The sequence below is a fragment of the Lampetra planeri genome, chromosome 21 (assembly GCF_965212315.1).
Source record: "Lampetra planeri chromosome 21, kcLamPlan1.2.h2, whole genome shotgun sequence".
Classification (NCBI taxonomy): Eukaryota; Metazoa; Chordata; class Hyperoartia; order Petromyzontiformes; family Petromyzontidae; genus Lampetra; species Lampetra planeri.
In genome coordinates this window covers 6,610,466-6,635,376 of record NC_136127.1, presented here as the reverse complement: position 1 = coordinate 6,635,376, position 24,911 = coordinate 6,610,466, and the positions used below count along the sequence as shown (strand labels likewise).

The 24,911-nt window shown below is 44.8% G+C and overlaps 1 protein-coding gene and 1 long non-coding RNA gene across 4 annotated transcripts in view; both read left to right on the top strand.

Moving 5' to 3' along the window:
- Positions 1 to 4,702: 4,702 nt before the first annotated feature.
- On the top strand, positions 4,703 to 10,856 carry LOC144724596 (uncharacterized). The gene is made up of 3 exons (XR_013586537.1): positions 4,703 to 4,961; positions 8,826 to 8,931; positions 9,825 to 10,856. It is a non-coding gene; the product is annotated as an uncharacterized LOC144724596 (long non-coding RNA).
- A 2,570-nt stretch (positions 10,857 to 13,426) lies between these two features.
- LOC144724595 (uncharacterized) overlaps positions 13,427 to 24,911 on the top strand; it is a 47,507-nt gene continuing 36,022 nt past the window's right edge. For 2 of the 3 annotated variants that reach the window (XM_078603858.1, XM_078603855.1), the window contains exons 1-4: positions 13,427 to 13,650; positions 21,576 to 21,702; positions 23,385 to 23,584; positions 24,635 to 24,781. In XM_078603858.1, coding sequence (XP_078459984.1) covers positions 13,603 to 13,650; positions 21,576 to 21,702; positions 23,385 to 23,584; positions 24,635 to 24,781 — 522 coding nt within the window. In that variant the 5' untranslated portion in view covers positions 13,427 to 13,602. The remainder of the gene's footprint in view (positions 13,651 to 21,575; positions 21,703 to 23,384; positions 23,585 to 24,634; positions 24,782 to 24,911) is intronic. The other variant, XM_078603856.1, reaches the window with a different exon arrangement.

Sequence of the window (24,911 nt, the reverse complement as noted above, 5' to 3'; positions counted from 1 at the left end):
CACGAACCTGCACTGACCAGCGTGAAGTATGGTCACATAATCCCCACGACTTGCACGCCGTGAGGAGGCCCTCAATGTGTCGAGCTAGGACAGACACGAGTCTCAAAAGCACCGTACACTAACGATTTACAACTCAAGTTGCTCTAGTTTTGGAAAAAGCTGTGTTGACGACCTCTTGAAAACGAAATTGATTTGAGGGTTTCCCACAACGCAGAAGACCTAATTGAGAGCAAACACGACGACGCAAATATGCAAACGAGGTTTTTTTTGCTGAACCACTTTCATACTGAAAAAACACCTTTTGAGGACAAACACGTGTTGGAAAGCGTTACGGAGTCGTGCGAATGCTTGATTTTCTGCCTAACTTTTTTGTTTGTTTTGTTTTCTCTTCCAATGACTTGCAGGCAGGGCTCCGAGAGTGTGGCGAGCATCATTCAGAGCACAGAGGAGCTGATCCCTCAAGTTAGCCCCGATGTGTTCCGCCACCACTTCCACGTGTCTCGCCAGACCTTCGACGTGCTTGTCAGCCAGCTGGCGCGCTGCCCTGAGTTCCCCACGGAGCCCTACCATGGGGGTCGCCCTCCGATCCCGCTCACCAAGGTGCTGCTTGTGGCACTGTGGACGCTGGCCACTCCCGAGTGCCTGCGCACGATCGGCGAACGCTTCGGCATCCCGCGCTCCTCCGTGCTCACGTGCCTGCGCAGGGTGTGCGCCGCCACCATCAACAACCTCATGAGGGACTACCTGGTCTGGCCCTCGCCGGAAGACTTCGAGGGCATCGCCGCCGAGTTTGAGCGCCAGAAGGGCTTTCCGGGTATAATTGGCGCACTGGACGTTTGTCACATCGCAATCAAAGCTCCCACGCTGAACCCAGAACACTACTACAACCGCAAAGGGTTTTTCTCACTGGTGCTTCAAGCGGTGTGCGACGCCAATTACAAGTTCCTCGACTGCTTCACCGGTTGGCCCGGGTGCATCACGGACTTCTGCGTGCTCAAGAAGTCCCCGTTGTTTGAAGAGGCTGAGCAGACGATACCGCTTCAGTATCACATGGTGGCGGACAGTGCGTATTACCTCAAGTCGTGGCTGATGACGCCATATCGGGAGACCGGCATGCTCTCGGATCGCGAGCAGAAGTTCAACTTTGTGCAGATATCCACCACGAGCGTGATCGAGAGGGCCTTTGCCATGTTGAAGGGCCGGTTTTGTCGCTTGAAGTACCTGGACATGTCCGACATGAACGGAATGGTGGATGTGATCATGACGGCCTGTGTGTTCCACAACATTTGTCTGTTGCACGAGACCGAGCTGGATGACTTTGCCGACGAGTCGAGCAGCAAAGACGTTGTCATCCACTATCCCACGGAGGACATCGCTTTTCAGGACGACGCCGGAGAAAGGAAACGGGAAGAAATTGCCAACTTGCTTGGGGCCGGTTTTGAACAAGTGTGTTAAACCTGTCGTCCAAATAACACGGAAGTCAAAATCTAAATTTATTTTTGGCGACTCCATCCCGCTACGCACATAAATGACGCGACCCACCTGGCGCGGATCGTTCTGTTGTCGTCCAAGCGCAGAGAGGACGACAACAGACGATACAAAACTTTGATTAGTGCATCGTGTACAGCTCGTCGAGAGGAATAGATTGCCGTATCGTTCGCCTTAAACAGACAAAATGACGTCGCAACGCAGTTTCATGTGAGAGCTGGTGACAAATGGGACCTCGGGGTCAGTGTAGCCCATGACGAGTGAAGAAATGCAAAGGTTATCAATATGGGTTTCTTTATTACAAAAAAGCTTATTTTTATATGATGGAAGCTACCAATTTTACTTTAAAGAACATGAACCCGTATTTTCGCAAAATTTCTATGTCTCAATACCTGCAATTATTTGCATCTCTGCAAATGAAATTCCCACATTTGCTAAACTTGTCCATTGAAAATGTAAAGGCTGGTGCTACCCCAAATGAGCACTTGTAAACACCTTGAAAAATCTTTGAGATAATATAAATTGGCAGTGATGTCACTATTGTAGTAACACTTGACCGTCGAGCTTGAGGACAGACTAACCAAGGTACTTGTTTACAAGATAAAAAACATTCTTTGGTTCTTCCGGTAAAGTCATGTATAAAGATAAAATAATAAATTAAATACTAGCATTCGACGTTTCGATTGCAACACAAGCAATCATCATCATGTATAAATGAAATAGAAACACAAATCTAGTATAATTAGAAATGTAATGTAATACAACAATCGAAACGTCGTATGCTAGTATTTAATTTATTATTTTATCTTTATACGTGACTTTACCGAAAGAACCAAAGAATAATTCCTGCAGTCACGAAAGCTCCAAATTAAGTAAGATAAAAACCAGTTTTGTATAAACAGCAACCTAATGAGTCGCAAATCAGTGCCTTCTCCCTCGGCGGCGGTGGTTCGAGTGCTCACGCACCGCTATGCGATTTCCCCCCCCCCTCCCTGCTGGCCACTCGTCCTTCTCTCAACCTGAGGCCCGCAAGTGACGGCGATTAATGAGCTGGAAGTGCTCAAAAGTTTATTGTTTGCAACATCAATAGGAACTGATAACTAAGTCCATGATTAAACATCTCAAGCGAAAGGGGTCCTTAAGAGAAAAGGAAATGTGAGGAAAAGGTATGAATTGTGGACCTTTTACAAGGTGGTGTCTTAGAAGAAAAACTGGTATATGAACAGTTTTCATCAGCTGATGTTCCCTGTAAATACAGTTGATACCAGGTCTGAAACATGTTCTTAACACTATGGGAACCTCATTTGCCAGTAAAAATGTGATAATTGGTTCTTTTTACCCTTCTATCTGGCAACAAAACTGACACCTTTTTACAAGGAGTCATGTTTGCATAGACCGCAATACCTGCAGTCATAATACAAGCAAAAGAACATAACTCTGATAATGTGCACTGTCCTTAAAGTTGATTGGTCCACACCCGAGACAGCTTTCCTTAGAGCCTAGTCTCATATGGGTTGGACCAGATGCGCCTTTTGGCAAACATGACTCCTTGTAAAAAGGTGTCAGTTTTGTTGCCAGATAGAAGGGTAAATTACCAATTATCATGTTCTTAACACTGCTTTCGAGTCTTTCAGCAGAGCTCGGACTGGTGGTAGCCCACGGGCTAAATGTGGCATTGAGGGCTATTGGAATGGCCCACATTAGTGTCCACCAAGACTTAAAGAAATAGAGATTGCTCAGATCAACAATAGACGAAAAAGATGAGACTTGGAGATAAGAGATGCAGACGTTTTTGAAATCATACCACGTGGACGTCTTAACGTTTGTAAATGTGACATGTCACGCAATCCGCCAGCACACCAATTATATTGTGGCCCACTAGATAATATATTTTAAGAAGCCTGCCGTCTCGCAACAGCAAGATGTAATGAAATGTGTGGTAAAGGTATGCACATTGCAAAGCTTTTCCTATGTACTTGGCATTATGAATATATATAATGCAAATGAAAATTTAGTGAGATTATTTCACTCACTATCCTTTATAATGTATACCATTATGTGCAGGCAATTATAAAGGGCAAGACAGTGTTTGAGACAGACAACATACTGGGCATCGTAAAAAAAAAATACATTTGAATTTAGGCTCCAAATTGTGAACACTAATCGAATTAACACCGTAATAAAAGTGCTTTTTGTTACTCTTGTTTTGGCGTGGAAATGCATTGGCTCGTAACATACTTTTAGATTTGAAGCGTTCGTGACTGCAAGGATCCATACTCTTTGTTTTTCTCGGTAAAGTCACGTAGGTAAAAAAAATAAATGAAAATATTAAATCACGATGTTTCGGAAGCAACACAAGCAACCGTCATCAGGTGTAGACTGCTCCAGCAAATACGCCTCGGTAATGTTGCTGGAGAAGTCTACACCTGATGATGGTTGCTTCCGAAACGTGATTAATTTGTTTAAATTTATTTATATTTTTTTTACTGACGTGACTTTACCGAAAAAACCAACGAGTATCGTAACATACTTTTAACTTGCACCAACGGTACCAAAACAATGATCCCCCATTGTAGTCTTAAACTGATGGGACAATTCTTATTAGCGAGCACCTTTGAAATCCCACACGACACTTTGGGGTGGTTGGCCAGCATCATGCCCGTCTGCCTTTGTCTCCCCAGTGCTGATGTTTACACACCGCACCAGATACTAATTTAAGGCCGAGTCTGTCTAGGGGAAGACCAGGACCGGGACAAATAATCGTCACTGGTGTTGGCTGTGAGCGGGAGTCGAACTCTGGTCGTTTGTGTTCGTTACGCAGCGCGATACCCGCTACGCTCCAGCAACATTCGCCACTAAGTGGCGGTGACGTCACCACGACGCTTGTGCCAGGCTAGGTGCACCTTGAACTCCACCACACACAAACACGTGGTCTCTGAAGGCTGCGCACGATGACGCAACGCCATTGGCCCATCGCAATGACGTCATTGCTGTTCAAAGGGCGACGTCGGGTCGTCACCAGCCTCTGAAACGGGCGAATTCGCAAATTTCCGTAACGATTACGTCATCGCTCTTGACAAAACTCGTCTCCCGTATTCGTCGCGAGCTGTGACGTCACCCCCACCCCGCCGCTATTAAAATTCGTCGCCGAGGCGACCGCTGTGACGTCATGTCACCCGCACGCCTGGTGTCTCACCCCACTGCCCCCTCTGACGTCACGTGGTGGTTACCCCCCTCTGTGTGTGTGGGGCTTTTTGTTGCTGTTACAGCGTTTGGCGGTGAAGCGGAACGGGGTGGTGGGGAAGAGGAGGAGCAGTGAGTGAGGGGGGCGCGGAAGGTGGGACAAGTAGCGGTGCAACCCGGCCAGGAGAAGATCGCCGAAGATAGCGGAGGAGGGAGCTGGGCTTCATTGCCTAGGAGAGGGACACGAGCTGTCTGTCGTATGTCAGCGATCCAGAATCTCCAGTCTTTCGGTGAGGGGATGTTATGGCCGTCTTGTGCCCCGGTGGTGGTGTTGATGATGATGGTGATGCTGGTGGTGATGATGGGGCGATTGTTATTGGTGGAGATGGTGATGGTGGCACTGGTGATGATGGTGCTGGTGATTATTATTGGTGGAGATGGTGATGGTGGCACTGGTGGTGATATGGTGGTGATGGTGGCGATTGTTATTGGTGGAGATGGAGGTGGTGATAATTGCGGTCATTGCTTTGGTGAATAGATGGTGATGATTGTTATGGTGGTGATTGTGTTGGTGATCGTGGTGGATATTGGTGGTGATCTTGGAGGTGACTGGGTGATGGTGATGAATATGATAAGTATGATGGTGACTGGGTTTGATGGTTATGGGTAAAGTCATGGTGGCAATAGCGTTGGATTGATTATGGTGATACAATAAGTATGTTCATTGTCACGGTTAACGTATGCGCAACTTCTTTCGCACCTTACGTAGCCAACCGTGATAATCGAAGGTGCGAAAGTGGTAGTTGATGGTGGTGTTGGTGGCATACGTTGGTTGTGTTTGTGGTGGTCATTGTGATGGATGTGATAGTGGCGTGAAGTGGTTTCGTTGATGCTTGGTAATGGTAGTTGCGTAGCTATCGAAGGACGCTACTGAGTAGTTGGAGGTCACAGGAGTGACGCTTACAGAAACGAGCGGATGGGAATGTACCAATGTTGGTCGTGCATCTTGAGGTCATCTCAGTTGGCCAACCCATGGCACCTGCTGGGTCTGTCCCGATACCTGTCAGCAGCGAGCCTTCGACACTTCACGTGGCCTCAAAGTGCACGTGGCCTCAAGTTTTATTTTAATTTATTTTCAAGTTTCATTTTTATTTATTTTCAAGTTTAATTTATTAGGTATAGCTCTGTGAGCTATTTGGCTCTTGAATCGGGTGCAACCGCAACAAACAAAAAACATGAACAAGAAAACATCTTAAAGTGACTGTGACTTTGTGTAAACAGAAAATCCAAGAAAAGACAGCAAAATATTGCAGAAAAAGCACCGTATACCAACACTGTGCAAAAATCCCAGTGGGATGCAAGTCAAACAACAACAACCACAAGACAACTTAGATTAAGGCCATCAGTCTAACTCTGTACTACAACAAACAAACATGGCCAAACCAAAAAACTTTTCGAAAATCACCAAAATAAAGCCATAAAAGCAATGAAACAGTGATCATAGGAACTGTGACCGAATTTTCACAATAAACGACGTATCACCACCACAACTCTGGCTGCATGAGTCACTCCACAACAGCAGGAGCATCAGTCGGAGAATCAACATTTTTCAATGCACCTCAAAGTGCACGTGGTGACGTTGCCGTCACTGAGCAGCGAGTGGCAGGTATTGGTAGCAATCGAGTATGCAGGCGGTGCAACTGCGCACAAGCGCCCACGGGTAAGAGGGCCGGCCCATGTCCCTGGCAACGACGAGTGGGACAATTGTACAGGGGAGGAGGATCTATTTCGTTCTTTGCATCAGGGTCCGTGCCATTGCCAACTGCGCCATCACCACTGATGGTGGTGATGGTGATGACGGCGATGGTGAAAAACGAATCACAAATGTGGCTGCTCGTTTGTTGTCCACAGCCTAAAGTCGACGGTGCCCTTTTGAAATTCCAATGACCAAAGTGAATTTCGCTCGATGACAGCCGCTGTTGACCTACTCACAGAGTGGTACCAATTTTATCGGCCCCCGGATTGATGATAAAAGGCGGAGTTATTTGACCTCTGACCAACCGGAATATGAACTCGTAACCTTGCGAATACGAACTGTATTTTTACAAATACAGTACGAAATGATGAGCTTATTTATAACGTTTAATACATTTTAAGTCATGCGTTTTTTTTAAATTCGTGTTTGAGAAAGGCCGTGTCAAGAGAAACCCCACGCATACTAGAAGGTAGCCAGAAAACACATCCTAACCCAGGGGTCGGCAACCTGCGGCTCCGGAGCCGCATGCGGCTCTTTTGAACCTTGACCGCGGCTCCGGGGCGGATGCTAGCGAGGGGAGGAGGCGCACTGTGACACCTGCTGTGGCGTTGCCGCTGCTGACAGATCGCCGCTCCGCTCCACACTGCCCGCCCGGTGACAGGCAATAACGTTGCCGTTGCTTTGTCACATGTTTGGAAGAAGTAAAAACCTTCCTGGGCAGCAAAGAGCTCACCTTTGCTGAGCTGGAACAGCCAGAGTGGCTGGAAAAATTACATTTTATGGTAGACATGACAGCACATCTAAACACGCTAAATACAACCCTTCAGGGGAAAGGAGGCACAGCCCTGCACATGCTGGAGGAGGTTTTGGCATTCGAGCACAAGTTGACAGTGTTTGTCAAAGATTTACAGAGAGGTACACTGTCTCACTTTCCCTCTTTGAGAGAGTTCAAACAAAGTCATGATACGATAAATTTGGAATATTTCAAGTCTGCAATCACCACAATGCAAAGTTCGTTTGGGAAACGATTCTGTGAGTTCAGAGAGGAAAAAACGACATTATCCTTCCCTGTCACTCCCCTGGCGATCGATCCATCCCTATTGAATATGACTGCATTTGCAGGTGTAAGTCAACCTGATCTTGAGATGGAACTGGCCGATATAGCCGACAAAGATATATGGGTGTCCAAGTTCAAATGCTTGACCGCTACTCTTGAGGATGTTGCCCGTCAGAAGGCCATTCTGGCTCAGAATCATAAATGGAGTGATATTGAAAACCTTCCCAAACAGGACAAACTTGTATTCGAAACATGGAATGCCATCCCCAACACTTATATAAACATGAAAAAGTATGCATTTGGAGTCCTGTCGATCTTCGGCTCCACATATGTATGTGAGCAGGTCTTCTCCAACATGAACTATATTAAAAACAAACATCGATCACGCCTCACAGATGACAGCTTGCAAGCCTGTGTGAAAATGAAGGTGACGTCTTACAGCCCTGATGTGCAGACACTGTGCACTGAGGTTCAGGAGCAAAAATCCCATTAACCAGGTAATTTAGCTATTAATTTGCAAAAATATATTTTACATTGTTAAGTGAAAAAGTCCTTTTTTTATTCAGATTGACAGCTGACTGCACGATCCTGTATATAGCAATAAGGTAAGAAACAATATATGCAGTGTTATATTTGTTTTAAATGTTGCAATGGTTTTGCGGCTCCCAGTTTATTTTTTCCTTCGGAAACGGGTCCAAGTGGCTCTTTATGTCTTAAAGGTTGCAGACCCCTGTCCTAACCGATAGGTCAATCACTTATTGCAGTGCACGTACACCCTAGGGATGCGTTTGACCTAGTGAAGCTGAGCGTAACGCTCGATGATGATGGGAGTCTATTGATGAACTGTCAGAGTGGTGATGCATTCATTCTCCCGCGGTGTACACGGCAAAGGGTTATTACTATACACATGAAGGTCAAGGAGAGGCTATTATCGATTTGATTTTAAAGCTCATGTTACAAGCATCAAATTTTGCCCATGAATATGTATACTTTTGGGGGTTGTCTACATAACTGGTAGCCGTTTTCAGAATTGATTACAAATTCCCTGAAGTGAGGAATCGGTTATTGATTCCAGTAGAATGTTCGTCATGAATGCATTTTTATGGTTATATAAAACATCAGGGTGAGGGACTGCAATGGCTTGCTCAAGCCACTGCTCCCGTTTGGACCTCCTCTAGAGGGAGCTGTAGAGTTATTGGCCAATATTCACACTTTACCCCACCACACTTGCCCTGCTGAACGACTAACTTTGGTGTCCCCATTTATACTGCTGGATGGAGAGAGGCGATGAGGGGTTATGGTGGGGGGGGGGGGGTTTAAGAAACGTGCCCCATTGTTTAGACTGCCGTGCTGGGAGGTGGAATCAAACCGGCGCCTCTGGATGGAAAGTCCAGTGTTGCTATATGCATTGCACCAAGGCATCTCTCTATGCTTCTCCATTAAAAAGGTACAAACGTTGCGTTTAAAAAACGTGTTTGGAGTGGTGACGTGAACAACTGGTAGCCTGTTCTTCACTACCTGTTGCAAAGCTTTGTGGTTCGAATTTGGAAGGTCTCCCTGGTTAACACTATGGGTGCATTAACCATTAAATAAGTGCCGTCAGCCTCGCAGCGGGCGTTAGAAAATCCGAGCCGTCATCTGAAGACAAGTAGGCTATTTTCGTGCCAGCTTCACGGTCCAAATTTGCCAAATGTGAAAAAAAACTTAATTGTAAAACACAATAATCGTAGCCCTCTTCTGCGAAAACTTCAGGTCCCTCTTGAAAAATATTGTTGAGACTCAGTGAGACTTTCCTGGCTAAACAAGTGAATAATACTAACTAGTAATGTTTTTCGTGCGAAGAATAACCAGACAAATACTATACACGTGTTGCCCTTCAATCACAGATAGTTGCCCGTATTCAAACTCAATGTCCGTGGTGTTGGCTCAGTGCTCTGTTACAGCATTAACCGGGAGTCATCTACCCACCAAATGTACGAATATTTCATGGGCCTGCCCTTTGGCGACATAATCTTAAGTTTTGATTTAAAGTTTTCGTGACTGCAGGGATTCATATTCTTGGTTCTTTCGGTAAAGTCACGTAGAAGGGAAGTAATAAAATAATAAAAATATTTATTGTTTAATAGTTTTTATTATTATTTTGTTACTTCCCTTCTACGTGACTTTACCGAAAGAACCAAGAATATAATCGAAAGTATTTAAAAAAAACCACGTGACTTTTTCCACGCATTTTTATGCACGCTCATGACCACAATAATCCCTGGGATGTATGCCAGCGAGTGGCAACACTGACAATGCGAGAGGGGGAGATATTGATATATTTATTTATTTCGTGCTTAGGTTGGCATTGCCAAGGAAGACCAGCTGAAGGTGCACGGCTTTTGAGCGTTGGCACGAAGATGCGTGCGCACAGACCATGATGCGGTGCCGCGCTGCACGACCGGAGCCACCCACGCCTGCTCTCAGATGCTTCCAACACCGCCACGCTCGACCGCATCTCCCCGCACACCTACGCAGAAAATGAATACCCACAGTTGCACATTTATCACTGTTTTAGTTGAAGATGAAGTAAGGTTTGAATCAATTTTACCCAGTTCATTTTCCCCACCACCTGATTTAAACGAATTATCCCACTATTCTGTTTAGCACTTGTTGCAGTCTTTCACTTAAGAACGTGTTTAAATAAATCTGAGAAATGCACGAAAATATTTGATTTTGTATTACTACACATTTTTTTACTTAATGTTACAGTGTTCTTTTTTTCTCTCTATAGCTTTCAGACATGCTTTCCTGGCCTACATGGATCTCTATATGTTTTATTATTTAAAAAATATGAGAAGATGCACATTGTTTCAGAGACCTTCATAATATGGATGAAAACATGATAATCTATTTTAAGAGAATGTAATCCAGACATGCCATTTATCTAGTTTTAAGAGGATTACCGCAATAACACTGAGAAACAACTATTAAAGCACTAAGAATCAGAGGTGTGGACTCGAGTCATGTGACTTGGACTCGAGTCAGACTCGAGTCATGAATTTGATGACTTGCGACTCGACTTGGACTTGCATAACAATGACTTTGTCCCACCTATGAGATGTGGACTCGAGTCATGTGACTTGGACTCGAGTCAGACTCGAGTCATGAATTTGATGACTTGCGACTCGACTTGGACTTGCATAACAATGACTTTGTCCCACCTCTGCTAAGAATGTTGAATGTCGACTCATGTTGGACAAGACATACATCCCTTTGAAATATATTTTTAACTATGTGAAACATTGCTTGCCCTGTTCAATGTGACACCGGTGTTCATGGATTTAAACGAGATGTGAATGATAAACACATTTTGTGCAGAATTCAGTTTCATTTTGTGCTCCACTGACCATTTTTGTCGTAAAATTCATCCAGGAAACGCAATTATTATACTTGGCTTAATTTATGTCAGATAAAAACACTTTAGTATAAATACATATAAATTTTGATTCATATGTTGTTTATATCTGACTTTATGTGAAAGAAAAGACATTTGCCTGTTTTCTCATTGAAAATAGGTAAGTTTCAAAATATCACTGTTCTGGTCACAAAAGCAAAGTTTGTGGGGAATAATAGCCATTTTCTGTACTTTTGAGGCATAAGAAATTAGGAAATAACACTACCCATGAACAAAATATAAATAAATGTTACATGCACAGTCGAATGTTCTGTGATGTCAACCAGCGGTGGAGCGTAGTTGGCATTATTTCTGCCTGGAACTGTATGAGAAATGAGAAGGGGGCCCACTACCCAATCTCCTGCCACCTAGCAGCTCGGCACTTGCGTTTCACTGGGCTATGGTCTCAGTGCATTTCCAACACCGGCACACGAGGTAGCCAAGCCACTGATATCAACACTGATTGTGGAAATGTCTCTGCGGGTATCGTACCTACTCCCAAAACAACCTCATGACAGTGACTGCTATGGATGATTATAATGCATCTTATACATTCTTAGTTTAACACGTAGGTTTTCGCCACCAATATCCATAATACAGGTTTTTAAATTGTAAATGTGGCTTTGCTCTCCAACACACTTGTGCTGTACTAGTAACGAATTGGCATGTTCTGTTTACGTGAAAAAGCTTACTAATTGGCTGTCGGCTGGTAACGGGTTTAATAACACTTTTACAAATTTACGCGATCTAACCCCAAAAAAACCCTTTATTTTGTATAAATTATTAGTTGTGTGTTTTGTTGGGACAATACTGGTCTTGTCTCACCTTCAACTCGCCCTGACCAACGTGGAGAAGTATGGTCAAGCAACCCCTATGACCGACAGCGTGGGGGGAGGCATTTATCCAGCAGTGTATTGGCAATGGGCTACGCATTCGGCAAACATTAAATTGGAAACCCGGTAACCGATGTCCGTGGCTATCTTGTTTATCAGTGATTAATAACAAGCACGTGTCCACTGGTGTTGCTCGCTTCCAGTCAGATCGCTGGCTCTTGCCACCCCTCTACTTTTTTACAGTCACTGGGCTTTTTATTCCCTTTTCAGCATTCCTGGACATTTACAAATTCATATTTAATAATATCTATAATAATAACGAACTTGATTTTACACAGAAAATTCTCACCGAGTCTTAAGACTTTTTTTAGGAGGGTTCTGCATTCCACGTTACTTCGGCGGAGCTGTGTATCAATAAAAGCGCAACATTCGTCAATGACACTATCTTAAAAGGAAACTAAATATATACAGTAATACTGTATGCGAGAATTCAGGCAATAGCCCTTCATAGAACAAAAACGAGAATCGGAATAATGGAGGAATCATATGAGCTTTGAAGCTCGTTTGACAAAAACAGAAAAACGATATACTGTAAGAGCAAATATAGAATAGGTAAGCAAGTCGTCATACATAAATATAAAGCATATAAGAACACATTTTCACAAGTACATAAATTGCCGCCGATTTAGCAACACCAAATGCAAGCTTGGACAAGGCAGAAAAACAACAAAAACAGCCCCGAGACCACACCAAGGCAACAAGGACCATTGCCCGAAACGTCACCAATTATATATTTTTCATTTAAAGGCAACAGTATTATTGACCAATGTGTTAAGGTTTGCTGTGTTTACACTATTGGAACCTTTGCCAGTAGCAAAATATGATAATAGTTTTTTTACTCTTTTATCTGGCAACAAAACTCACACCTTTTTTACAAGGAGTATTTTGGCGTTATCTGGTGCAACACCATGTGAGACAGGGCTCTAAGAAAAGCTGTCTCGGGTGTGGACCAATCAATTTCAAGGACAGTGCATACATTATCAGAGTTGTGTGTTTTGTTTGCATTCCGACCGCAGGTATTGTGGTCAATGCAAACATGACTCCTTGTAAAAAAGGTGTCAGTTTTGTTGCCAGATAAAAGGGTAAAAAAACAATCATCATAGTTTGCTGTGTTTTTTGTGATCGTGCCCACCGCTTGCCAACGCAGTCCTTGCAGCAGCAGCAGCAGCATCATCACCCAATCATGATTTGAAGTGACGTAGGTAAAAAATAAATAATAAAATAATAGAACTAATCTAATATAAGAATTTTTTAAATATTGTTAAATAATATAATAATTAGTTTTTCTATTATTGTTTTTATTATTTTTATTTCGGTAAAGTCACGTAGGTAAATAATAAAAATAAAAGAAAGCAAAGAAGTTTTCTATTATTTAATAATTATTATATTCTTTTTCTATTATTATTTCTATTATTTTTATTATTTATTTTTTACCTACGTGACTTTACCGAACAACCTAAGAGTATGAAGTGGCCTCCCCACCACGATACACAGCGGTGACGTCAGCACTCATCATCACCTGGCACAGGTGAGAGCAACGAGGTCCGGGGGAGGGGGGGCGGTAGGGGGAGGGGCCAACACAAACGCTCGCGAGATTTGGCGCACAGGTGGGCCAGAGTTCTCGCGAGATTTCGAGCGGCCATAGCCTGCATAGGGGGAGAAGCCGCGCGGAGGAAGTGGTCGCGACTGCTCGCGACTCGTTTTATTTCTTCAACTAATTTAAGTTATTCTTGCTTGTCATGCATCCGTAACGCGGTCTGTCTCTCTATCGTCTACAAATCGCCGAGCTATGGAGGAGGAGAAGCGACGCAGGAAGGTTGAAGCGGGAAAGGCGAAGGTAAAACCACCACCACCCCCCTCATTGATGCACCGAGTCGAGTGAAAATTTCGTTTAATTCGCCGCGGTTTTTGCTGTTGGTGTCGTGGTCTCCCTTCTACCTCATGCCTTCTCTCGTCGTCGTCATCGCCGCCACCACAACCACCGCAGCTCCCACCACAACCACCACCACAACCACCTCATCTACCACCACAGCCACCTCCCCTACCACCACCACAACCACCTCATCTATCACCACAATCACCACCAAAACCACCTCAACTGCCACCACAACCACCACCTCGGCTACCACCACAACCACCTCAGCTCCCACCACAACCACCTCAGCTCCCACCACAACCACCTCAGCTGCCACCACAACCACCGCAGCTGCCACCACCACAACCACCACAACCACCTCAGCTCCCACCACCGTCTGTTGTCAACGCGTGTCTATTAACCCCGTATCTGTCAACCCCTTAATCGGTGCCCTCAGCTTATTACGGGCACCAATTCAGGACCTTATTGGTCACCACCGTGCCCTTGTACATCTCAACGTTCGTCCTACAAAGTCTCACGACAGGGGAGAAACACAAACAAATTGACACGTTTTGTGTTGCCCGTACGCCGTATGGACCTGAAAACTCAAATTCCCTGTACAAGAATACGGAGTGTAAATCGTATGGGTTGACATCGCTATGAAATCTCAACGTTTATCCTACAAAGTCCCAATCACAAGGGAGAAACACAAACAAATTGACACTTTTTTTTACTGAAACGGCTGTACTCCGGATGGACCTAAACACTCAATTCGCCTGGACAAGAAAACGTGGGACACCGTATGGGTCGACACGCTATCTCTTAAACCGGCTTTTGCAACGTGGACAGGGGCTCTGCTTGGGCGAACCTACCCACTCAGCCCGCCAGCGGGACGATTGGTGTCGCTTTTAGTTGGTGGTGGTGGTGGTGGAAACGAAGTTGCCACTCTGCCTCGAATGTGCGTGCGTGACCATGTGATGGGTGTCAGTGACACAGCTGATGGCTGGCTGTAGGTTAAAACTGGTGGTGTGGTGGAGGAACCGGGGTGGGTGGGTGAGTGGGGGACATGTGTAAGATGATGTGTACATACTCTCTGGTTCTTTCGGTAAAGTCACGTCGGTAGAAAAAAGAATAAAATTAAATACAACTTTTCTATCTCCGTGACTTTACCGAACGAACCAGAGAGAATTGATTCCTGCAGTCACGAAAGCTTCAAATCAATATGATTTTTAGCTATTCTTTGGGTCTATCGGTAAAGTCACGTAGATAGGTTCAAAGAAAATAACAACAAAAAACTACGACGTTTAGATCGCAACACAAGCGGTCGTCATCAGGAAGACAAACGTTTGTGTTGCGATCGAAACGTAGTTTTTTCTTATTTTCTTTGAACCTATCTACGTGACTTTACCGAAACACCCAAAGAATTTTCATTCAAACAGTCACGAAAGCTTTAAGTCAAGATGACATATAGCTGGCTAGTGGGAGTGGATGCAACAGGTGTATTTTTTGAAGTGACACCTGGGGTGGTAGATTAACTTGTAGGATTATATCAGCTGATTGGTGTAGGTGCCCGGTGGCCTTCTACGACCTCATCTGATGGCTGTAGGTGACGGCTACGTTTGTATGCTATCAATTGGTGGGTGCAGATGTAAGCAGGGGGGGGGGGGGGCTGTAAGATGATATCACCAGGCTGGTTGGGTTATCGATACAACGGGTGGATTATTAAAGTAACACCTGGGGGTGGTTATAGACGATGGCAGATGGGCTTGTAAGATGATATCAGCTGATGTGTGTCGCTACTTTACAGGTGGACCTGTAAGGTGATCTCAGCTGTTGGGGTGGCGCTTAGATATTGTATGACAGGTGGATTGGTGAGGCGACAGCATGTGAGCGGGGGTGACAACAGGTGTACATGTGAGATGGTGGTTTGTAGGTGATATACATTTGCAGCCCCTTTTGTCAACTCACTGCTGGCTGAGGGCCTCCACATGATCCACTGCTCACGGGGGTTGTTTGATCATATTTCACCACTTTGGTCAGCGTGGGTTGGTGAAGACGGCGGTTAACACAGACGCCTGGTACAATAGTGCAAGCTTCACCGCAGCCAAGAACAACAACCTGCTGTGCATGGCGGTCACTCATCCAAGCACTATACTCTTTGGTTCTTTCGGTAAAGTCTGAGGCAGTCTGCCTCAGCAGCAGACCATGACGGACGCTTGTGTTGTGCCCGAAACGTCGTGATTTATTTTATTTTATACCTGCGTGACTTTACCGAAAGAACCAAAGAGTATGGATTCCTGCAGTCACGAAAGCTTCTAATGAAGATTCATCCAAGCACTGTTCGAGCTCAACCAGACGAGATCGGGCACATTCCAGGAGATACGGTCACAGGCGCGGATGATGAGAGGGGTGTATTAATTATGCGATCAGTGGAATTGCGGAGGTGACGGCTGGCAGGTACAGATTCAAATGTCAAGTTCATTTTGTTTGAACCAGGTGGGAAACTCTGTAGAGATCAGAAGGATAATCTGATTTGCAAGAGCGACCTGGGGCAATAGTCAGCCAGTTGGCGGGCAATGATTGCTGTGTGTAATCCCCATTGAGTAATCTGTGGGTTATCATCATCACTCACGATCTATGGGGCAGATAGCCCGTTGGTGTCCACATTTGTTTCCACTTCCCTCTGTCTTGTGCCAATATTCTCAAGTAGTGGCACATCAATATGCTCAAGTAGTGGACAATTTGTGGGTAATTTTAGAATTTGTCAAATAAAAAATAGATAATAGTAGCAGCATTCGTGATATCACATTAGTTAACGATTGAATAGACATGTTGTCGTGGTTACAGCTGATTTTTGTATGTGACAGCAGGTGAATAGGTATGTGGCTAACCTGACAGTGACTGAATGACGAGACAAATTGACAGGGATATATAAGTGCCCAGAAGGTGGGATCAAGTGGCAAGCCAAGGGGCAATGGAGCAGATAATTCAGGACACCCACCTGTTTAGGTATGAGATGAGCGGTATGTATGTTCAACTTCTTTCACACAACTTATGTCCATCCTTGGAAGGGGGAGGGTGCCTAGGTTGGTCCCTGTGAGCACCAAACCTGTTTCCCATGCTTAATTTTACTCGCTCACATTGAGCTATTTAAGTCTCCCCGTGTAGTTATTTTTTACATGCTGCTAGGCTTACTATTAATACTGGATTGTATGTATGGCAATCCTGCATAAGTTCATTATTACCATCTTTAATCAAATCATCCAAAATTCCATAAGCCAAGCAGGTTTGAGCATGGATAGTGATTGGATGAGCGACCACCAATGCATCAAATAGGTGTTGTAGGTTTCTGTGGCGTTGCATTGTTAGCAGACTGCAGTACTGTACCATGCTCCAGCATCTGTGCTCTCTGCCTTCAGTATCCTGCGCTGACCAGTGTGGTGAAGTATGTTCAACTAACCCCCCACATAATGGGGGGGAGACCCTCATCCAGTAGTGGACTAACAAAATAGTTAACGTACATGTGGGAGCGAGTAAGTGTGGTTACATGTGCAATCAATGCCACGCAGAGAGAGGGTGTGTGTGTGGAGTGGTTGAAACTAAGTGTTGCTTAACACTTTGGCCATTTGCAAGTGTCTGGATCAATCCGCCTTGGAATGAATGACGTGGGCCAGTGACACGGAAATGCCAGCATGGCACATTTTCCCCTCCTTGTCCACGTTTATTTACCCGTGGGTGCCTTTGCTCGCTCTTCTCTCTCTCACTGGGTGGCTGTTGAAGCAACGCGCCCCCACCACACGCCCAGCCAGAGCCCCCCAACCATCGCCCAGCCAACAAACAAGGGGTTTCATTGAGTCAAGGGTGAAATGTTGGCTTCATTGCTATGCCACACGTGATTACTTCGCGAACAGTTTGGTTGCATCAGTCCTTGTTGGAGTAAAACGAATATATAGTAGAGATGTGTTGTTAACTTTGTTAAATTGTGGAGCCTTGATCCATGCCATTTCTTCGTTTGTACAAAAGCATACTGTGCTGTACTTGAAAATGTTATGGTTGCTTTGTGATCAAAAGTACATATTGTAATTTTTCACTCTCAAATTTGGAATGAGATGTTATTTGTCTTGTATTACTGAAGATTATACAAGGATTAGTGTTTATTTTTACTATTTAGCATCATCATCAACCATAACCAATGCACTGCTGGATGAGGGCCTCCCAGTGTCATCAATGACATAATCTATATTGCTACGGTACATAAGCTCATGTCATCTCTACATCTTTATGGTGGTTGTCCTCAAGGATATGTTTCTCCCTTTGGCTGCCATTCAATCACCAGTCTTGTCCATTGGCCATCCCTTGATGTGTCTGGTTTGTGTTCTGTAATCCACGTGCTCCCCTTTCTGGCGTGTTTCTATGTGTACCTTTCAGATTTTGTTTCATTTTGTTTGTCAGTGTTAATATTTGCGACCATCTATCGCAGCAGGATATACAGTATGTGCTAACAGAAAACATTTCACTTTAGTCACATTAGTTTGTTGCTTTTCATTATAAAATTCAACTTTCCAAAAGTGTTCATCTATTTAATCATTTTGGTCCAGGATAAAGCAACATACCATCCGAGCAACAGAGACTGGCTGGGGGTGGTAGTGTCTTGTTAACGTGTACGGAACTGGTTGAGCTGGCCACGTCACCCATCACAGGTCTGTCTTTGTAATACGAGATGAATGGAGTGGCAACGTGTATCGTCTTAGCAGAGCTGACTTTCACTGTAGTTGGGGTAGATTGGTGAAGGTTTTAGAAACACGTTTTGCATGGCAAAGCAACATTAACAGTTTTCCTTTGCTGATACGAGTGTTAAGTCACCCAGTGATTGTCTCACATGGCAGTCGTAAGCAACTGATGGGAGCGTACGTTTCCTGAGGTTGGCAGTCGGCAAGCCAGGGGGAAATCACGTTTAAGGGGAAAATCACGTTTAAATTACTCCCAAGTTGTGCTTGATTGTTTATTGCAAGCTTTATTAATGTGAAATAAGGCGAAGAAAGGCTTTAATTGCGCCTCTAATTTCATCATTATGAGCCATGATCATTTCACTGCTGGATGAAGAACTCCCAAAGCCTTAGGCGTCTTTGACAAGCCAGCGATGTAATAATCAGAACCGGCCCTAGACCTTTGGGGGCCCTAAGCTAAATTTGGTTGGAGACCCCTTTGATGTATGATTTTTTTCACCCACTAGCTAGCAGTGACTCTAGGGGGCCCTCTGCTGGCCACGGGGCCCTTTGCAATTGCAAGGGTCGCTTAGTGGCTGGGCCGGCTCTGGTAATAATCCACCAAGCACGTGTACACACGACTTCATCGCTCCGTGTCCTGGGTTTCATTTCTTTGCTGCGACCGATTACTTTTGAACATTTGGCCATAATCACCTTGAGCAATGTGTTCTTCCCAAGCCCACTGACTCTTCTTAACAGTTTGAATTATCTCATTAACCTGCATATGTCCAAATGATGGGCCAATTTGTTGAGCTATCATTTGGGACTAGGTCACTTCTGAAATAGAAATTAATACCTCAGTGGACTTTGCCTGGTAGGATGGGGATGGTTTAGTTTAATTTGTATTTGTTTGGGCCATTTGTTTATCTTTCTTGTACTTTGTACTACGATCATATTTTTGTATTGTTTGTTGTTGTAACGTTCTTACTCGCCCCATACTGAACATCTATGAAAAAGAGCTTTATAGCTCATCAGATTCCCCCAGTGTAAATAAATATGATTCTAACCAAATTGACAACAATTAGGAGGGTGTTGTTCAGATGGAGCGTACGCCTTTATGCAGGTTGTCAACACACTAACATCCTCCGCACAAGCCGATTGAATTTTGGGATTACAAGGTAATCTGTGAGACCCAATTGGACGCTCAAAGATGAGAGAGGAGGAAGTATCTTGGGAGTTTATGATCATCAGCCATTGTCTATCCACTGCTGAATGAAGAAGGCCTCCCTACATGTGTCCACGGGATATTAGTAATGTTCGTTTGTTTCAAACACACTAATGGAGTTGTCAGTACTGTAATTATTTATAAGTTGTTAATTAATTGTGTCAATGTTATAGTATTTAGGAGGTCGCTGGGTGGCTCTGCTGTCTGTGACCCTGGGTTTAAATCCGACCAGGGCAGACATTCGTGATTCAACAGGTTTATCAAATACAGTACAGCAAGGTCATTGGATCAGCCTGGTCACTGATACATGCACAAATAAACCATGATATTAAATGTGGGTTTTTGCTTAATTTGGTTGAAATAACCAAATTTTGCGACAAATACTCTTTGCGGGACATAAAATGTGTGCCTTGAATGTGGATAAAGAGTGTGGGCGCCATGTTTGTGAGATGTTAACTACCTCGCCTGATATACGGGAGGTGGTGGGTTCTATTCCGACCCTGATGCCTGTATATTTGGAGTTTACTTGTTCTCCCCGTGGTCGCGTGGATTCTTCTGTGGGTCCTCCGGTTTTCCCCTCCACATTTAGAATCAATGTGCGTTTAGGGTATTTGGCTGCTATAAATTTCCAGTTGATAAGCCACTTCGTTGAGCTATCATTTGTGGTCAGGTTGCTTCTGAAAAAGAGCTATATCGCTCAGTTTAGTTTATAGTTAATAAAGCATAGTGCGGTATAACCACTGTGCCACCGCTGCACCCCAGCTATTCCAAGCTACAAATATGACATTTAAAACCCACAATCCAGGCATAAATTACTTTCAATAGGTAACAAAACATGGAACAAGATGAGTTTGCCTGGTATACTCACAGGGTCAGAATGTAATTGTGACTTTTACAGAAATGCAACCATCTGCACTCAATGCAGCTTCTGTGTATGGCTGTGGAAATATTGTATTATGGTATTGGACTTATTTTTACACATTCTAATGTGTATATATAGGAGTTATCTTATCTTAACTTTTCAATGTGTACATGTATAGCCCTCTGTCAGTACATTGCTGGATGAGGACCTCCCCATGTTGTGCAGGTCTTGGGTTATTTGACCGTACTTCACCATGCTGGTTAGTGCACGTTGAAGGTGGTGAACATGTATGTGGGAGCATAGAAGTACAATGCAAATAATGTTTTTGTTGCGATGTCCTATCGTTCCCATAACGTAGTAATTTGGCAACACTGAACCTACGTTTTTACGCAACATTTTTGACCAATGCAGTAGAAACGAGGCCAATGGGTTGCCATGCATATTCACAATCTTATCCTATTAGCGCTATAGGGCTGTCTGGTAATTCCTGTAATCCGCTTTCTTTGGATTACCCGTAGCGGGGGCGGATTTGCAGTTGCAATTGTGTCTCTGCATTAAAGCATGTTGCATTTATGAGTCTACAGCATGGATGGGGGCGCAGCGACGGCGGGGAGGTTAGGGCGAAGGGTGCTCGGAAGGAGCAGTCTGTGGTGAAACTCCATGTGAGCCGGCGCTTTGTAGGTTCCCTATTCGAGGCACGATCTAAGTGTCCCACGGTGGTCGCGTTGATTCGCAGAGTGCGCCCTCAATAACGTCTCGTTCGCCGTCTCGCCATTAATAATGTACCGTGAGTCTCCAGCTTTAGGTCATTGGGTTAATTTACTGCTGGGTTAGGTGTGTCCGTCTGCCAGTTTCCTTTGCAAGATTTCCGTGTTAAACTTCCACAGGCCACAATGTAATAATTGTGCGAATGTAGCCCGCAATTTTTTGTTGTTTTTCGCGTAGTTAGTAATACACGGAGATGTTCGATTGGAAGCGCGCAATGATTGGACTCGTCGGCGCGGGCTGAGGAGGGCTTCACCCTCGCTGGCCGAAGCGGCATGCTGCTACTGTGGTCGTGCTATCTGTTCCTCGGCTACCTGTCGCTCTACATCTTGTTCGCATTCGTGTGCAGCTTGCTGAGTTCCGACAGCGAAAAGCAAAAGGTGACGTCGCACATCCGGAGAAAGAGAAGAAGAAGGGGAAGAGGACGCCTCTCCATCAACATGACCTGTCGACGGAAGAGCACGCATTGACCGCCGGTACATCCCGCTCGCCTGAGCTGGCGAAACTTATTCGTTTTACGAGAGTGGTGGGGGGGGCAGCTGACACGTGAGAGTGGGAGTGCGGGAGGTGGAATCACTGTTGTAGAACAGGCCACTGTATACAATGCAAACAGCATGTCACCAGTCTATGCTCTGGTATTGCTCTAGACTGTGTGTATGTTTAGTCTATGTGCCAGTATCACTGCAGACCACTTCTTCTGTCTCTGTAATTTACAAATAGGCATATCTGCAGACTGCATGTCTCCAAAGGTGACACTCTGGACATGTCCTTGCGGGCTGCTTAGCTTTAGTCCATGCAACGGTATCACTTTTAGGTCGTGTGTTGGTATCGCTACAGACTGTATTCCTCTGCAGTCTACCACTCGGGCGTCGCTGGAGACATGCTCCTCTAGTTGGCACATCGCGCATCCGCACTACACTGGTACCTCGCGATAGGATCGCATTGTTCGTGTACTGATGACATTGCTCCATTGGCTCGTCATCAACAGTGCACCACACCTTTTCATTTGTGACGTTTACCTTTTGCCCTGCCAAAGCAATTCACAAGAGGCATCTGCAAAGCCTAAAATGTAGGGTCCACCACTCAAGCTGCTCATGCATACATCACAGCCGTCCTCGGAATCTGCATCTAGCTGCCAGTGTTGCTTTAAAGACGAAGCCACCGAGGTGTGGAGGCTTTCACAATGAGAGTCAAGATTTGCTCAGTCGCATTTGAACGTTCTAACAGTTAAAATACATGGCAGGTTTATTCACGTACTATTTTGACCTGTATCTTCGCAGTGGTAAAAGTTGCCTAACTTTATTCTTTGTGGTCGGGTTAAGCGTAGCCACCAAATTCTCTGCCAACATGTCTGGTCTGCTTAAAAGAGGTTTAAATACCCCTTTTTTTGCCAATCTTGTTTGGAATTCTCTGAGTAAATCTTTTGGTTGTTCATGTTTGTGATAAACCTGAATAGACAAACCTGTGTTGTGAACATGGGACATCAGCTCTCATGTTATTGATATTGTGTGCACCTTGTGACAATGTACATAAAGAATAACAGCCTAAGGCTAATGTTTACCAACCTTAAGCACTGTACCACAATATTTGCACAATTCGGTGATTATTGTTTTATCTCGTTTAGTATTTCATCACAAAATGTACAACCAAGCATTTCAACATAACATTTGATTGAACAATAGCTTAATCTTTTCCCCCCATTATATCCGATTGATAAATGGTAATGCATGATTTAGATTGTAAAACCCATGATTATTGCAGTATTGCCTATTAAATGGTTGGATTAAAAAATATATTGATACTATAACATGCACGTGTGATTCAAATAATTATTTGATTACCTTTGTAAATCCACTGCTAGATGAAGACCTCCCCAAAACTTTGTTGGTCACCGGGGTTTGTTTGACCATACTTCACCTTGCTGGTCTATGCGTATTGGTGAAAGGGTGGCTCAGGTGGCTTGGTACCTGATGCCAGCCACAGCTAACATCGGTGGCGACCAGCGTGGTGAAGTATGCTCAAACAATTTCCATGACTGACACGGAGTGGGGAGCCCTTCAACCAGCAATGGATTGACAAAGGACCTTAAAGATGTTAGACACTCTTCATTGAGATTGTAATTAACTGGGCAGCTATATTTTGCTGTATTGCTGTGCAGGCGAGATGGAGGGCGGCATGGAGGTGGGTGTAGAGACGATAGTGGAGGCTGGCCTGGGTGAACAAATCCCCTCTGAGGATGATGCTCCTGGAGGCCTGGGCTCTGTTGAGCCTGAGACCACAGAGGACAGGTCCTCGGAGGTCCCATCTCCGCCCACGGACAGGGACACAGATGGGCTGATGGCCCTTGAAATCACCCAGGTAGGCAACAGCACTACATCGCATTGTACATATCCCCCAGGCCAGGCCACCAGCACTACACCGCATTGTACAAATTAGCTGGGATATACGATTGATTACTCTACTGGTTATTGGTTCACTTGCCAAGCTAATTTAGATAACACAAAATTGGTTGGGGGGTGGCGGGAAAGTCTCACCTCTGTTCCCACATGTGCCGCTAGACGGGAGGAGATGGGCGGCGCTTGGTGAAATTATCGGCATCATGAGCCACACCACGCCTGGGCGTGACTTGCAGGGGGTTTCACGTCTTGCGGCACCATTTTTAAAGGAGCCTGAGTCATCCATCGCATGAAAATAGCCGGTTACAATTCTTAATCAATCAATTGAATTATCGGATAATCTGCCTCGCTCTACTCCTGACACCGACGTAATTCCTGCAAGTGGAACTTTCTGCTATGAAGCATAAATGGCTCGTCATGTATAAATTCCTTTTATTGTTTAATATCGCTTTCTCAAATTGAACCTTGGATATTTTTATTATCCATGCATTGATGCTTCCTGGTTGTTATGCTCATGTAGTGTGCTGATCCTGGGTAGTGCTTGGATTAGGGTTTGGGATAGTCTGGCATAACAGGCTATTATAGGCTACAGCACTCAATAGTGGACGGCAGAGGGCAATGTAGTGATTGCTGTGTGTAATCCCAATTGAGTAATAAGTAAAAACGATATTAATTAGTGTGGCATGCCCGTGTTTGTGTGCACAGTTTGTGGGAGTGGTAGTTTAGTGATTAGCGCTTTTCACTTTGAACTCGGATGACCCGAGTTTGATTTCCACTTGAGGCCAATGCCAGTGAACCCTCCTTAAGCCTCTCCGAGATCGACTTGGCCTCAAATTATTACCTTATGCGGTGTGTAAACATCACCTCTCGGGAGACAAAGACGGTCGGGCGTGGTGCTGGCCACCCACCACCTCGTGTGCCGTGCTGGCCTTCATAGGTTGCTCGCTAATAGCACACTTGCCCCAAGAATCTGCTAAGGATATATGGGGGATCTTTGTCTTCGTGTGCACAGTTTGAAGCCGCAATCCAGCAGAGGGACGAGATCATCACGCAGCTGAGTGCCAACCTGCAGCAGGCGCTCAGCAGCCGGGATGGGGTGCAGCAGGAGACGCAGCACCTTACTACCCACATCCAGAGTCTTCAGCAGCAGCTGCAGCAGGTGGGAACTAAAGTGTGCAGCTGTCACCATTGGTCAGATGTTGTGAACACGAGATGGCTTTTTGAAGATATAATTATCAACCTGCACAACTTTTGGACATCCATCCCTCCCACCTAGCCAGCCAGCCAGA